General features: G+C 54.3%; 1 protein-coding gene across 2 annotated transcripts in view; it reads left to right on the plus strand.

The window, feature by feature from the left end:
• LOC144728306 (putative oxidoreductase YteT) overlaps positions 1 to 15712 on the plus strand; it is a 250754-nt gene that overhangs the window by 63813 nt on the left and 171229 nt on the right. For both annotated transcript variants that reach the window (XM_078607641.1, XM_078607642.1), the window contains exons 4-5: positions 11668 to 11741; positions 15096 to 15155. In XM_078607641.1, the coding sequence (XP_078463767.1) occupies positions 11668 to 11741; positions 15096 to 15155 (134 nt within the window). The remainder of the gene's footprint in view (positions 1 to 11667; positions 11742 to 15095; positions 15156 to 15712) is intronic.

A 15712-nucleotide genomic window follows, 5' to 3' on the forward strand; every position in this document is an offset into this window, starting at 1 on the left:
CCGTGGATTACAGAAGGATGACTGCATTGCGAGCCTGTGGCCTTCATCCAACTGTGGATAGGTCATGGCTGATGACTATAATGATATTAGGAAGTCACTGGAGCTTTGCACTTTTACATCTAGATTTTTTTAAAACAAATTCTTTAGAACTGCTTTTTGTGTTTAGTTTGTTGTCCTTCCCCCGCACCTCTGATTGGCACGGTTGGCTACGCACGGTGCAAAAGAAGTTCAACGTACAAAACTCAATCTATATATGCGTGTGGGCGCCTCGGAGGCAGCCACGCTGTAGTTATCGCCGCTGGGAGGTTTGGCCCTGGCAGCGATGGCCTCGAGTGGCTACGGGTCTCCGAACCTCAACCAATTTGGTTTTAGCCTGATAAGGGCACTCTTCACACGACAAAAACAACAACCGCCATTGGCCATTAAGTGGCGGTGACATCACCACGGCGCTTGTGCCAGGTCATGTGCATGTTGAAGCCACGTGAAGCGTCGAACGCCCGCTGACACGAGGTTACGGGGCAGACCCAGGTGCCGTGGGTCGATTGACTGAGATGACTGGCCGATGCACCACCTGTGCCCCCTACTGTGCCAACTTGCTCTTCACGTAAAGCGCACTGCCACATTCACTGAAGGCCAAATTGACCGGGCAAGAGGCCCCCCCGGGCACCCACCAGTTCTAGACGATTGCCACCGATGTTACGCGTGGCCACGAAATCTCAGCTGGGTCGCAGTGCCATCACCAGCGCAGCGCTGTGCCCCACACGTGCGGCTCCTACGGTGTGCACTCAAGTACACTCCTACGTACACTCCCACGTACTCCTACATGCTCACGTCTGGCTCCGACATACTCCTACGTACATAATACAGGTGTTTTTTTGGGTTAGATCGCGTAAATATATAAATATATAAGGCACCGTCGCGTGCGTGGTGAGGGGCCGTCCATAAATTACGTCACGCACCTGGGGGGGGGGGTCAGACATTTGTGACGATGTGTGACGAGGGGGGGGTTTGAGAAATGTGACGTCACATCAAAATGCGCAACTTAAAATCAATATAGACAACACGTTCTACTTATTAAATAGACTTTTTAATAAATGTTTTTTCCTGCAACATCAGAGTGCAGCGCCACATTAAATACGCACTACAATGACAATAGTTTAAAGCGATTTGAAGCATGTTTTATTTTTTGTGACGTCATATTTGAAGGGGGGGGGTTTGACTTTTTGTGACGCCGTGTGACGAGGGGGGTCAAAAATCGTCCAAAATCGCGTGACGTCATTTATGGACGTGCCCTGAGACAGACGTCGTCACGTGCTACACTGCCACGCGTTGCAATTCCGGTGACCTTGTCCCTGGCTCCTGACCGAACACAACACGGCGGGTAATTCGCTGCGTGGAGCTCGCCCGGCTCTCCGCTGCCTTGATGTCGCCTGCCAGGCTAAGTCGAGATCGGAATCAGGATCTTTATTTATCCTGGGGGGGGGGGGGGGGGATCCGATGAGCTATGAAGCTCTTTTTCACAGATGCCCCGTAGGGTGCACGGGGACAGAACGTTGGCAACAGCAAACAAACACACGGCGGCAGGGCAAAGTCTCAGAGAAGTCAACAAATCACTAAAAATAAATACAGTACTTACAAATAAATGATCATGTAAGTACATCAATTCCTGCCGATTTGTCGACACCCAATGCAAGCTTGGGCTAGGCAGCAAAACAACAACAACAACAGTCCCACACCAACACAACATCACAGCAGTAGTCCCTCAATTACAATCCCACATTCAAATTCAGCGATCGATACCACACTGGTAAGGATCAAAGTGACAAAGCACGATTTGCTATTGCGGTTGTATCCAGCGCGCGACTTCTGCTCGAGGGGGGAGATGCGTGGCCCCTGGTGTCACGGTCGGCACGCTGGGCCTGCAACCAATTCAGCGGTCGCCGGATCTCTTGGAGCTTAGTGACGTGCGGTGAGGTCAATGGCTGGGGAGGCACTGGCTCGTGTCAGAGCCAGATTCACACACTGAGGGGGGCGTGTCCTCACTGAGGGGGGCGTGTCCTCACTGAGGGGGGCGTGTTAGACACGTCCCCTCAGTGAGGCAGATGTGATAGCTGCCTCCCCTGGTGCTTTTTCATTGCAGTTTCATGACGAGACCAGCGAGCCTAAATATCTTTATACACACACGTGAAATAAGTTACCTGGAGTGTGGAAGGCGAGGACATGAAATGAAGGGGTCTACAAACATTACATTGGTGACATACTGAGATAGTAACAGGCACGCGCTTATTGCCCGCGCTCCATCCAGTTACTCAGGAGTTGGCGATTTTGACTATAAAAATGATTGGAATCGTACAGAAATTACATTTGTAACACAGATCAGTGGAAACATCTTAATATTTTTTTTTGTAACAGCTATTTTCATTGGAGTATGTCAGGTGAGGCTCTGCCTCAGGGGAGTCAGGTGAGGCTCTGAATCCCCGTCCCTGTCCTGGAGTGGCGGTCGATTCGACGGTGCGAGGTTCTTAAACTCGCCCGCCACTCCTCCACCTCGTGGCGGGGCAAAGCTCCCGTCCCTTCCCGAGACGTCTCGCCAGTGTGGAAGAGTAGGCCAAATGCCCTCTGGTGGACTCCCTTGAAACCGACAGAGACGAACTTTGGCGCGATGCGTGGGCTGGCAGAGGCGTTTAATGACAGCCCATGATGCCCTGCCGGCACTACCCTTCAGTGTTGAAGAGTAATGGGTGCACGCGTGTGTGTGTACGTGTGTACGCGTGTGTGTACGCGTGTGTGTGTGTACGTGTGTGTGTATGTGTGCGTGTGTACGCGTGTGTGTGCGCGTGTGTGTGTATATGTGTGTAGTGGGGAGCGGTGGTGTAGCGGTTCGCGCGCTGCGCTGCGAACCTGGCGACCCGAGTTTGATTCCCGCTCACGGTCAACACCCAGTGACAATTATCTGAGTGCCACACCAAGGAGTGGCACTTAAAGTCCGTGGAGTAGGATGTAGTAAAGCTGCACAGCGTGCACCGATATCACGGCTTAATGAGAGTGCGGGGAAACCATTGGGCCTCGCTATAAATCCCCCAAGCAATGCCCCGTTCAATTGGCCTCTGAACTCCACAAATGAAATAATCACCTCTCTGGCCTCTGTCTCTCTCTGTGTGTGCTGTGAAGAAGGGGGCCACATCGCCCCAAACGCCACCTGATATCAACCTGCTAGTTGTGTCGAGGCCGTACACACGGTGCTCCGTAGGCACGGTGCTCCGTAGCCACGGTGCTCCGTACGAAAGGTGATTTGTGATGGGATGAGAGGCACGCGGAGTGCGATGTGAGACCGCTGGAGGAGCCGTGATGCCGCTCTTCAAAGAGCCACACACGCTCGCGGCCCATCAGTATTCCTTGATCATTGTACACCCCAGAAGAGTGCGCGTCAGTGGGGAGGCGGGTCTGGAGATATTTAAAAAAACGAAAACTCAACATACTCTTTGGTTCTTTCGGTAAAGTCACGTAGGTATATTTTCTACCCACGTGACTTTACCGAAAGAACCAAAGAGTATGGATTCCTGCAGTCACGAAAGCTTCAAATCGAGATTGAAAACTCAAAACGTGTTAATGTACCAGGTAAGGCCCCATTGAACTGTGTAGCTCTTTTCTCACAAGCGACCTGGGCCACAAGCGATAGCTCAACGAAGTGGCTTATCACGTGGACGTTTATAGCAGCCACATCCTCGAAACGCGTGATGTTGATTCTAAATGTGGAGGGAAAACCCGGAGGACCCGGAGAAAAATCCAGGATTGGGATCGAACCCACGACCTCCTGTATACCAGGTGAGATGGTTAACATCTCAACCACAGTGTTCATCTGACTCTACACACGTGACCCACCCACGGTGCACAGTGTTCATCTGACTCTACAGATGAATTTGCAGCCATAGCCCGAGGCCTACTCAGGATAGACGAGTACCTGGTGGTGCACTGTAACAACATCAGCGATGGGGAGACAAAGGCGTCCGGGCGTGGTGCTGGCCACCCATCCCCTCGTGTGCCGCCGTGCCGGTCTTCTTCACAGGTGCACTTGCCCCAACAGAATGTTCAAGGCTATGCGGGGGATCTTTGCCTTTGTGTTTAAAGATGCCTCTCACGGCCTGCTGGCCCAGAAGAATGTGAATCCCACCCGTCCGGTTTCACGCACCGGAGTCACCGTGTCCTCACCTACACACACACACCCCATGTCCTCACCTACACACACACACCCCATGTCCTCACCTACACACACACACCACGTGTCCCCACCTACACACACACACACCCCATGTCCTCACCTACACACACACACCACGTGTCCTCACCTACACACACACACCACGTGTCCTCACCTACACACACACACACCACGTGTCCTCACACACACACACACCACGTGTCCTCACCTACACACACACACATACCACGTGTTCTCACCTACACACACACACCACGTGTCCTCACCTACACACACACACAATACGTGTCATCACCTACACACACACACACACCACGTGTCCTCACCTACACACACACAACACGTGTCATCACCTACACACACACACACACCACGTGTCCCCACCTACACACACACACACCACGTGTTCTCACCTACACACACACACACCACGTGTCCCCACCTACACTCACACACACCACGTGTCCTCACCTACACACACACCACGTGTCCTCACCTACACACACACCACGTGTCCCCACCTACACTCACACACACCACGTGTCCTCACCTACACACACACCACGTGTCCTCACCTACACACACACCACGTGTCCCCACCTACACTCACACACACCACGTGTCCTCACCTACACACACACCACGTGTCCTCACCTACACACACACCACGTGTCCTCACCTACACACACACACCACGTGTCCTCACCTACACACACACACACCACGTGTCCTCACCTACACACACACACACCACGTGACCTCACCTACACACACACACCACGTGACCTCACCTACACACACACACCACGTGTCCTCGCCTACACACACACACACCACGTGTCCTCACCTACACACACACACACACACCACGTGTCCCCACCTACACACACCACGTGTCCTCACCTACACACACACACACCATGTGTCCTCACCTATTAACACACCACGTGTCCTCACCTACACACACACACACCACGTGTCCTCACCTACACACACACACACCACGTGTCCTCACCTACACACACACCACGTGTCCTCACCTACACACACACACCACGTGACCTCACCTACACACACACACCACGTGACCTCACCTACACACACACACACACCACGTGTCCCCACCTACACACACACACACCACGTGTCCTCACCTACACATACACACACACACACCACGTGACCTCACCTACACACACACACACACCACGTGACCTCACCTACACACACACACACCACGTGTCCCCACCTACACACACACACACCACGTGTCCTCACCTACACACACACACACCACGTGACCTCACCTACACACACACACACCACGTGTTCCCACCTACACACACACACCACGTGTCCTCACCTACACACACACACCACGTGACCCCACATACACACACCACGTGACCCCACCTACACACACACACCACGTGACCTCACCTACACACACACACCACGTGTCATCACCTACACACACACACACCACGTGTCCTCACCTACACACACACACCACGTGTCCTCACCTACCCACACACACACTACGTGTCCTCACCTACACACACACACACCACGTGTCCTCACCTACACACACACACACCACGTGTCCTCACCTACACACACACACACACCACGTGTCCTCACCTACACACACCACGTGTCCTCACCTACACACACACACACACACCACGTGTCCTCACACACACACACACACCACGTGACCTCACCTACACACACACACCCCTTCTGCTTCATTGTTTGTTCCGAGCCCCTCCACAATTCTTTATCTTCACCAGGGATGACGATGTTTAAAAACAAATCTCTACACAGACATCGAATCCTCCGTCCTAGTCTTCAGCAGAGACTGTTGGGGCAAGGGTTGTGAACCGCGCGCGAGGAGGTGGGGTGGCCAGGACCACGCCAGGCCGCCTTTGTTTCCCCAGGTACTCATTTAAGGCTGAGTCGACCTAGGCGAGGCCCAGGACCTGTTCAGATAATCATCACCGTTATTCGGGATGGTGAGCCGGAACCAGATTCGGGTCGACGGGTTCATAGTGCAGCTCGCTAGCCACGACTGCAACAGCCGCCCTTCGCAGCAACGAAGTGGAGGTGACATCACCACGGTGCCCGTGCCAGGCTAGGTGCACCTTGGGGCCACGTGAAGTGTCAAAGGCTCACTGACAGGAGGTCACTGGACAGGCCGAGGTGCCATGGGTTGACTGAGTGAGACGACTGGTCCATGTGGGTGGCGTGTGAGGATGTGTGGGGGAGTGTGTGAGTGTGTCAGGGCGTGTGATTGTGTGGGGGTTTGTCGCGGTGAGCGCTACGCTGCGCTACGAACCCTGCAACCCGAGTTCACGGCTAACAACGCCGGTGACAATTATCGGAACCGGTCCCGGGCCTCCCCTAGGTAGACTCAGCCTTAAACGAGTACCTGGTGCGGTCGTTACGAGGGAGACAAAGGCGGTCGGGCGTGGGGCTGGCCACTCACCCCCTCGTGCGCTGTGCCAACCTTCATAGGTGCTCGCTAACAAAACTTGCCCCAACTCACACTCACACACCACCACACAAACACACACCACCACATTCACACAAACACACATCACCACACTCACACAAACACACACCACCACACTCACACAAACACACACCACCACACTCACACAAACACACACCACCACACTCACACAAACACACACCACCACATTCACACAAACACACACCACCACACTCACACAAACACACACCACCACACTCACACAAACACACACCACCACACTCACACAAACACACACCACCACACTCACACACACCACCACACTCACACAAACACACACCACCACACTCACACAAACACACACCACCACATTCACACAAACACACACCACCACACTCACACAAACACACACCACCACACTCACACAAACACACACCACCGCATTCACACAAACACACACCACCACATTCACACAAACACACATCACCACACTCACACACACCACCACACTCACACAAACACACACCACCACACTCACAAACACCACCACACTCACACAAACACACACCACCACACTCACACAAACACACACCACCACACTCACACAAACACACACCACCACAACTCACAACACTCACACCACCACACTGTCACATTGTAACACTCACACACACTCACACCGCCACACACACACAAACACACACCGCCACACTCTCTCACTCTCGTCACACTCACAACAATAAAGGCAAATCAAAGAACGCCAAACAACACGACACTTTCCCACATCGCTGTGGTGAAAAGCGAAGCGCCGCTGCCTGGCGCGTGCGTTGCGCGATATTCAAGCGTCACCGCTCATGAAAAACTCGCCAAAAACGCCGACTCGGAGCAGTGCCGGATGAAGCTAGTGCGGGGCCTGTAGCGTATGATGTTATAAAGGGGCCCTAAATGAACAAAACAGATACATTTTAAAACACACATTTTTTGCTTGCATGGTTAAGTCAATTGTATTTGTTAATTTGCTATACAGCCAGATAATACGACAAATCGCTAACCTTAATCACCCAGTCGTTCATAAAAGTTGAAGGCAGTATAGTACTACAGTAGTAGAGCGAGTGCAGAATCACTTAACCGGAATTGATAGCTTGAAAGCATTTAGCGTCGGGCACTTAAAGGTGCGGGGCCCTTATCTACGACATGTGTAGCTACTTAATCTTCTACGATAATCCGGCACTGACTCCGAGTAGCTTTGAGCCGCGGTTATTGAAACCGGCGCAAGCGCACGGTGCGATCTGCGGGGGTGAAGGAGGCACGGGGGGAGAGTTTCGCTTCCTACCACGGCCACGACTCCACGAGGGATGACCGAAGCGCGCTGTCTGCTGTGATGTTGACGGTAAAGACCCCTGAGGCCTCGTGCGCAAAGGGTGCAGCGAACAGTCACGGGCCAAATCCGAAATCTAAACGAAACTTTTTTTTTCACGATTGTTATTTTACCATGTACGGCCCCTCCGAGCGACGTAGTTCTTTTTCTCAGAAGCGACCCGGCCGCCACCAATGATAGCTCCTACGAAGTGGGCTTATCGTCACGTGGGAATGTACAGCGGCCAAATACTCTAAACGCTCGTCGACTCTAAATGTGGAGGGGGGGGAAATCCGACAAGAACCCCTCTCCCCCCAAACGCGCGAGGGGGCAACGCTGTATCCCGTGCGGACCAAACAGGCGGAGTCAACATTTCTGCCTTCCTGCCTTCTCCCGGCGAGCCACGGCACCTACCCTCGCAACGTGAAGTCGCACTAAACGAACCCGTAGGGAGCGAGGGAAGCCTGTCCCGTGCAGTGCACACGGCGGTCAACCCACACGGTCTACTCCGTATTCTTGTGCAGGGGAATTGAGTTTCCGGGTCTATACGGCGTACAGCCGTTTCAATACGGGCGACACATTTAGTTTTGCCTATTTGTTTGTGTTTCTTCCTTGTGATGAAAGTTGATATTTATAAGGGGGGCACGGGGTGACCAATAAGGTCTGAAATGGTCTGTAATAAGGTAGGGCACTGACAAGGGGTTGACGGGTTTGAGTACAGGGTGCTGTGTGCACGTACGTTGAACTTCTTTCGCACCGTACGTAGCCAACCGTGCTAATTGGAGGTGCGGGGGGGGTGTGTAAGGTGCTGCGACTTTATCCTGTAATATGCGTGGGGGTGGGAGCAGGCGCTGGCTGCGGGAGCTGCGGCGATGGTGAGTTGTAGGAATCTATCTTCTCTATAAATAAAGACCTTAATGTGTGTGTATGTACTTGCCGACAAGGTAGAAGGCTGACATTTGGTACACAGGTAGCTTTTAGGAGACAAACAATAGGACAGAACTTAAAATCTGAGATATTTCATTGTAAGGCTCCCAAATCTCGATGTTAAGTGCCCGGTAAACATGTTTGTGCGTGGTGTCATTCAGGTACCGTTCAAAAGATAAGATTGCGGTTTTTTTTCGTTTTCCAGCGCATTCAGCAGCAAAGAAAAGGAAAGTGAAACCCATTAAAGCGGTTTTGAACGAAAAAAATCCGCATTTTATGATGTTCAAATCGGAATATAACAAGAAAACGGTCAAAGATAGCAGAGCTTCCTCTCATAGAGTATTACGTTCATTATTTTTTGTTCTTTCTAATATAAAAAAGAACGGAATTTTTTAATTGAGTAAGCTGTTGGTGTCTGATCGTAGATTAAAAAAAATTTGTAACAAAAAAAATCACAGGTTAATTATTATATTTACTGAAAACTTTTGCCTGGCGAAGACGGCTTCGTGAACCGGTAATTAACCATCAACAACATCAACAACATCAACAACAGCGGCGCGTCTCCTGCAAAAGGGGCCACTTCTTCGGCACGGTAATGGGGGCGGCGGCAGCGGTGGTGGCGGTGGTGGTGGCGGTGGTGGTGGTGGTGGCGGTGGTGGCGGTGGTTCGTTAGCGGAGAGAGAAGCGCTCTGCGAGGTGAAGCCCGCTGGAGAACGCTTTACCGGATTAATACACAAACCATTGTCCCCCCCACCCACCACTCCCTGAGAGGCACTTTGAGTGATTGGAGATGGCACGTGGGGATCGGCACGGTTCAGCATCAATCTCAGTGTCCCCCTCCCCACCGTCCCCCCGTTTGCTCTAAATCCATGAGAATTAATTTACCCACAATCCCTGCGTTGGTGCCGTCATAAGGTCGTCGTCATCCCCAGGAGGCCGCCCCCTCTCGTCTCGCTCCGCTTCCAAGTCGGAGAGATTTGCCTCCGCTGATGATAACAAATGAAAACCAACGCCTCCTCTATCTCGCTGTTATTCGCTGCCTCGTGGATGCGTTGGACACGAGTGCTCACGTCGCGCTCGCGTCACTCGCTTGTGAACACGTTCACCGCGTTCGACACGAGCGCTCACGTTGCTCGCCTCCTCGCGAACGCGTTCACCGTGGGCGAGCGGCCGAGCCAGATGTCTCCGCGTCTCCGGCGGGATTCGTTTCGCGGGAGAGGTCACCCTCTCGTTTTCCCACAAGAGCGAGAGGAGATGAACAAAAACAATGGACGGCTGCCATAAAACGCGGCCGCCAGAGTTCAATTCCCAGCCACGGCTCACGTCGTCGGGAGCGAATGATGCCTGAAGCGGTCCTCGCGCTCTCTTCTTTGTCGAAACGCACTGACCAGCGGGGTGAAGTATGGTCGAACAACGCCCACGACCGACACGGCCATTAATGGATTTACGTCGGAGCTGTCAACACATTTTCGAATCCCGTCGGTTTCACGACACGCGACATTGAGCGCGTGTTCGAGCCAGGACTCTTGCGTCCCCGTTCTAGAGACACGTGGTGACGCAGCGGTGATGCCGTGCGTAACGAGTCTTTGAAGTACAGTATGTACGCATGTTGTACTTATTTCGCACCGTACGTAGCCAACCGTGCCAATCGGAGGTGCGGGGGAAGGACAACAAACTAAACATAGAGCAGTTTTAAAGAAATGAGTTTTCAATCTAGATGGTTTCAAAGTGCATAGCTTCCAGTGGCTTCCTAACATCGGAAGGAAGAGCGTTCCAGACGGCTGCAGTAGAGCACCTGAGAGCGCGCGATGCAGTGACCGTCTGTTTTTTTCGATGGTTAGCCAAAAGCCGCCATGAGGATGACCGGAGTTCGAACTCAGATATTGTGCCACAGATAATTATTAACCTATTCCCATTCCGAGACGTCTGTAAGTTGCAGGGTGGTGGGTGCCCCGTTCACCGCCGAATCTCGGAACGGCGCAAGCGGCTCGGCGTTCATTTGATTTCGAGAGACGTAGCAGCGCCGCTGTTTTTAAAGACACCGTGACTCACCGCAGAGAACCGTGGCGACACGACCGCCGCACTCTACGATAGCTGGCGCCAAACTGTGCCGCACGCGCTCCCGCGTGGCCTTGCGGGAACCTCGATACAGATAAAGTTATTTTATTTTTTGTTCTGATGACGTACATGTGCACGCACGTGTACGTCATAAGAATGGGAAAGGGTTAAATGTCCCATAATATTTCATAGTCCTGGAAACATCACCTTTTCTGCATCATCATCATTGCAGCAGAAGCAACCGCGATAACGACAACAATCATCGTCTCGTTTTGATTGGTCATTGGCAGCGTATAACCATAAGCAGCAGCAGCGGGAGGTCGCAGTGGGTGGGACTCGTGTCCAGGATGGCGGAGGTCAGGGTACCGGGGTCACCCCCAGAGGTCGCTGACCAGGCAGCAGCAGGAGGAGCCCCTAACGGCGGGACGGTGCGGTTACGGTACGAGCTCGACCTCGGAGGTTCGGGGGTCGACTTCGCACCAGCCGTGGGATCTAGCAGAGGGAAGGAATCGGAATCTGTATTTCACACGGGAGGAACCCGGTGAGCTATGAAGCTCTTTGCCGTGACGACCGCCTGACGTTGACGCGCCGCGGTCGGTGTGGGCGCTGCAGACTGGAGGGAGGCGGCGGAGCTGGAGAGATTTGCCGACGCCGTTTTCATCTGCACGCCGGATCGCCTGCACAAGGTGAGGGGGGGGGGGCGGGGGGGGGGCGGGGGGGGGGGCGGGGGGGGGGCGCTGCCCTCTGTCGACAGCTCCGGCAGGGTTCGCTTCCTTCCCCTTGGCTGTCCCTGCTCGCGCAGCGCCAGCTTCGCCCGTGCACCACCTGCTCCTCCTCCTCCTCCAAGACGCTGCCGCTGTTGCCGCTGAAGCTCCGTGCCGTCGTCACAGCTCGCCTCGACTGTGCGGCAACACTCCGTTGTCGATCGAACGTCGTGATCGGCCATGGTCTCTCCGCTGCTGCATGAAGACCTCCACCTCCCTCCCCCACCCTCCCCCAACTCCCCCCTCTCCCCCCACCCCCTTCCACCCTCCCCCAACTCCCCCCTCTCCCCCCACCCCCTTCCACCCTCCCCCAACTCCCCCCTCTCCCCCCACCCCCTTCCACCCTCCCCCCCCCAAGCCGTTGCCATCGTTCACCGTCCTTCGGGTGCAACGATCCGTCCAGCTCCTGTGTTCGCTGATTTTATCGCTCCATCTCTTTGGTGGACGTACCACCTTACGGCGCATTCCTTACTGTGGCTGCCACTCTAAAAACCAAACTATAAACTACGTTTACTTTTACCGGGCAAGGCCCCACTGTGCTATACAGCTCTTTTTCAGAAACGACCTGGCCACAAACGAGAGCTCAACGAAGTGGCTTATCACGTGGAACTGTAAAGCAGCCAAATACTCTAAGCACGTGGTGTTGACTCTAAATGTGTAGTCACGTGGACTTTTCTCGAGAAGACCTCGAGAAAAGTCCACGTGACTACGGGGAGAAAGCGAGGCATGCAAACTCCACATATACAGGTGTCAGTGACAGTCAGGGTCGGGATTAAACCCACGACCTCCTGTATATGAGGTGAGGTAGTTAACATCTCTCCATGCTGGCACACTCTCCCATCAGTCTCCACCACTGACCGTGGTCCAGTCCCGTGGCATGTCCTGCCCAAGGCCACTGTTAACCGTCAATGTGATGTCCCCAGCTGCCGTGTGTGCTCTGATCTAAGGTGGTGAGATGCTAACTACCTCGCCTGCTATACAGGCGGTTGTGAGTTAGATCCCGACCCTGACGCCTGCTGCTGTATATTTGGAGTTTGTGTGTCTCTCTCTCTCCCCGTGGTCACGTGGATTTTGCTCTGGGTCCTTCGGGTTTTTCCCTCCACATTTATAATCAACATCACGCGTTTAGTGCGTTTGGCTGCCATACATTTCCATACTTCGTTGGGCTATCATTTGTGATAGCCAGGTCGCTTCTAGAAAACTATCTCTGTAGCTCAGTGGGCCTCACCTGGTCAAATTAAAATAGTTCAGTCGAGTTTGAATCCACGTGCTTTTCTGTCGCTCGCGGTGCCATTCTGAGCGTGCACCTCTCCACGCTTCCTTGAGTGCTTCTCGACTGCGGTTGCGTTTTCCTGATGTCGGAGCACATGACGTACAGTCTTTACCCTGCCCAAGTCCACCGCCGTGGAATTTTCGGCTGCTCCAAAGCACCCGGCAACCAAACGTTGCGCCCGCAAAGTCAACCAAACTCACCACCAACACCCAGTTCCCTTCAATCATCGATCAACAACGAGACCATCAACCGCCCCGTGGTCACTTTCCACCGTGGGCTCGCCGCTGCCGCGCGTCTCCCCCGCCCACCACCTCCCCCCCCGTCTTGTTCTGCTCCCCTTCCTCTGTCCTCAGCTCCAGCAAAAACTCGGCTTCTGAAGTTGGGGAATTCTCAGCCAGCGATCACTCAGTGGGCGCTCGCTTCCTCTCCCGTTTAACACGGAGTAGTAGTATTTGGCTTTCACGCCCGATATTATCCATAATAGAGGGTTTTTTTTGGGTTCGATCGCGTCAATATAAATGTGTCATTAAACCCGCCGCCACCACCCGACGCAGCCAATCAGTAAGCTTTGTCACGTCAACAAAACGTGCCAATTATGCCAGTTAGTTACTAGTTCAGCACCCCGGTCTGCTGGCGTGTAAACGTTGTGGGTTTACTCTCCAGCACGGCGGTGCGTGCTCTACCCACAACTAATTGACACGTTTTGTTCGAGTGACAAACCTTGCTAAGTGGTCGTGTCGCGTCGTGGCGGACTTAACGGCACTTTTATATTCCCTCTCCCGTGCAGCCGCGAGCTTCTGCAGGGCCCTTCCCGTTGTGGTCCGTCACCGCCGACTCCCTCTCGGCGCGAGTCCTTCCTCTCCCCCTGTCCGTCACCGCCGCTCTTCACCAGCCTCCTTTTCACCAGCACCAACAACACCAGCAGCCGCCATTCGCCACTGAGTGACGGCGACGTCACCACGGCGCTCGTGCCAGGCTGAGTGCACTTTAAGGCCATTTGAAGGGTCGAATGCCTGCTGGCAGGAGGTCACGGGACAGACCCGGGTGCCATGGGTTGAGTGACTGAGATGACTGGCTGATGCACCACCACCAGCACCACCGCCACCACTACCACTCACTCCCGCTCCACCACCACGACCACCAGCACCACCACTACCACTACCACTCACTCCCGCTCCACCACCACGACCACCAGCACCACCACTACCACTACCACTCACTCCCGCTCCACCACCACGACCACCAGCACCACCGCCACCACTACCACTCACTACCGCTCCACCACAACCACTACCACTCACTCCCGCTCCACCACCACGACCACCAGCACCACCACTACCACTACCACTCACTCCCGCTCCACCACCACGACCACCAGCACCACCGCCACCACTGCCACTCACTCCCGCTCCACCACAACCACTACCACTCACTCCCGCTCCACCACCACGACCGCCACCACCACCACTACCACTCACTCCTGCTCCACCACGACCACTACCACTCACTCCCGCTCCACCACCACGACCACCACCGCCACCACCACCACTACCACTCACTCCCGCTCCACCACGACCACCACCACTACCACTCACTCCCGCTCCACCACGACCACCACCACTACCACTCACTCCCGCTCCACCACCACGACCACCACCACTACCACTCACTCCCGCTCCACCACCACGACCACCAGCCATTACCACTCTGCTATCGTGCCCCTCCCCCCCCCGCTCTCGTGCAGCGGTCTCGTCGAGATGCTTTCTAACTCCCATGTCGGGTCGTATCGAATTGCGTCGTGAAGCGGCCTCGGGCCGAGCGTCGCAATCTCGACTCGGCGACGGAGGCGTTCCGAACCGGAATCTCGGGTCGGGGAGACGATGAACCTCTCACCGCACCGCCGCGGTCGATGAAGCGAGTGCCACTTCGTGGGCCAGTGAACGGACGGCGGTTATTCAGATGTGGAATGTTTTTCGAAGCTTCTGTCTCCTCCACGCCATCAGGACCCGGCCGTCGCCTTCGCAGCCAGGGGCTACCACGTGCTGCTGGAGAAGCCCATGGCGGTGAGAGGACGCCGGGAGGCCAGGGGCACAGAGACCCCCTGGCGAGGGTCGCACACGACAAGCAAAATACATTCGACGGGCGACTACGCACACATGCACGCACGCAACCACGCACACACACGCACGCAACCACGCGCTGTTCCGCTGCTTCTGTCACGCGGCTAAAGGCTCTTGCAGTGACAGACAGGAATGCCCCAACAGTCTGTTAAGGCTACACAGAGGTTGGTTGACACCCTGTGCTAGGCGCTGCTGGGATTTGATCGCCAAAGAGCAAACTTTGGGGGGTCGGGATGTCGAGTTCGAAACAGCTGCTGGATCTGGCGGGAGGAAGGACACGACCACGCGGTTCTGTGTGTATGTACGTTGAACTTCTTTCGCACCGTACGTAGCCAACCGCGCGAATTGGAGGTGCGGGGAAAGGACAACAAACTAAACACAAAAAGCAGTTCTAAATAAATGAGTTTCATATCGAGATGATTTAAAAGTGCACAGCTCCAGTGGGTTCCTAATAGGGAGAGCGTTCCAGACGGCCGCAGAAGTGCATCTAAAAGAGCACG

This window comes from Lampetra planeri, chromosome 28 (genome assembly GCF_965212315.1).
Source record: "Lampetra planeri chromosome 28, kcLamPlan1.2.h2, whole genome shotgun sequence".
Classification (NCBI taxonomy): Eukaryota; Metazoa; Chordata; class Hyperoartia; order Petromyzontiformes; family Petromyzontidae; genus Lampetra; species Lampetra planeri.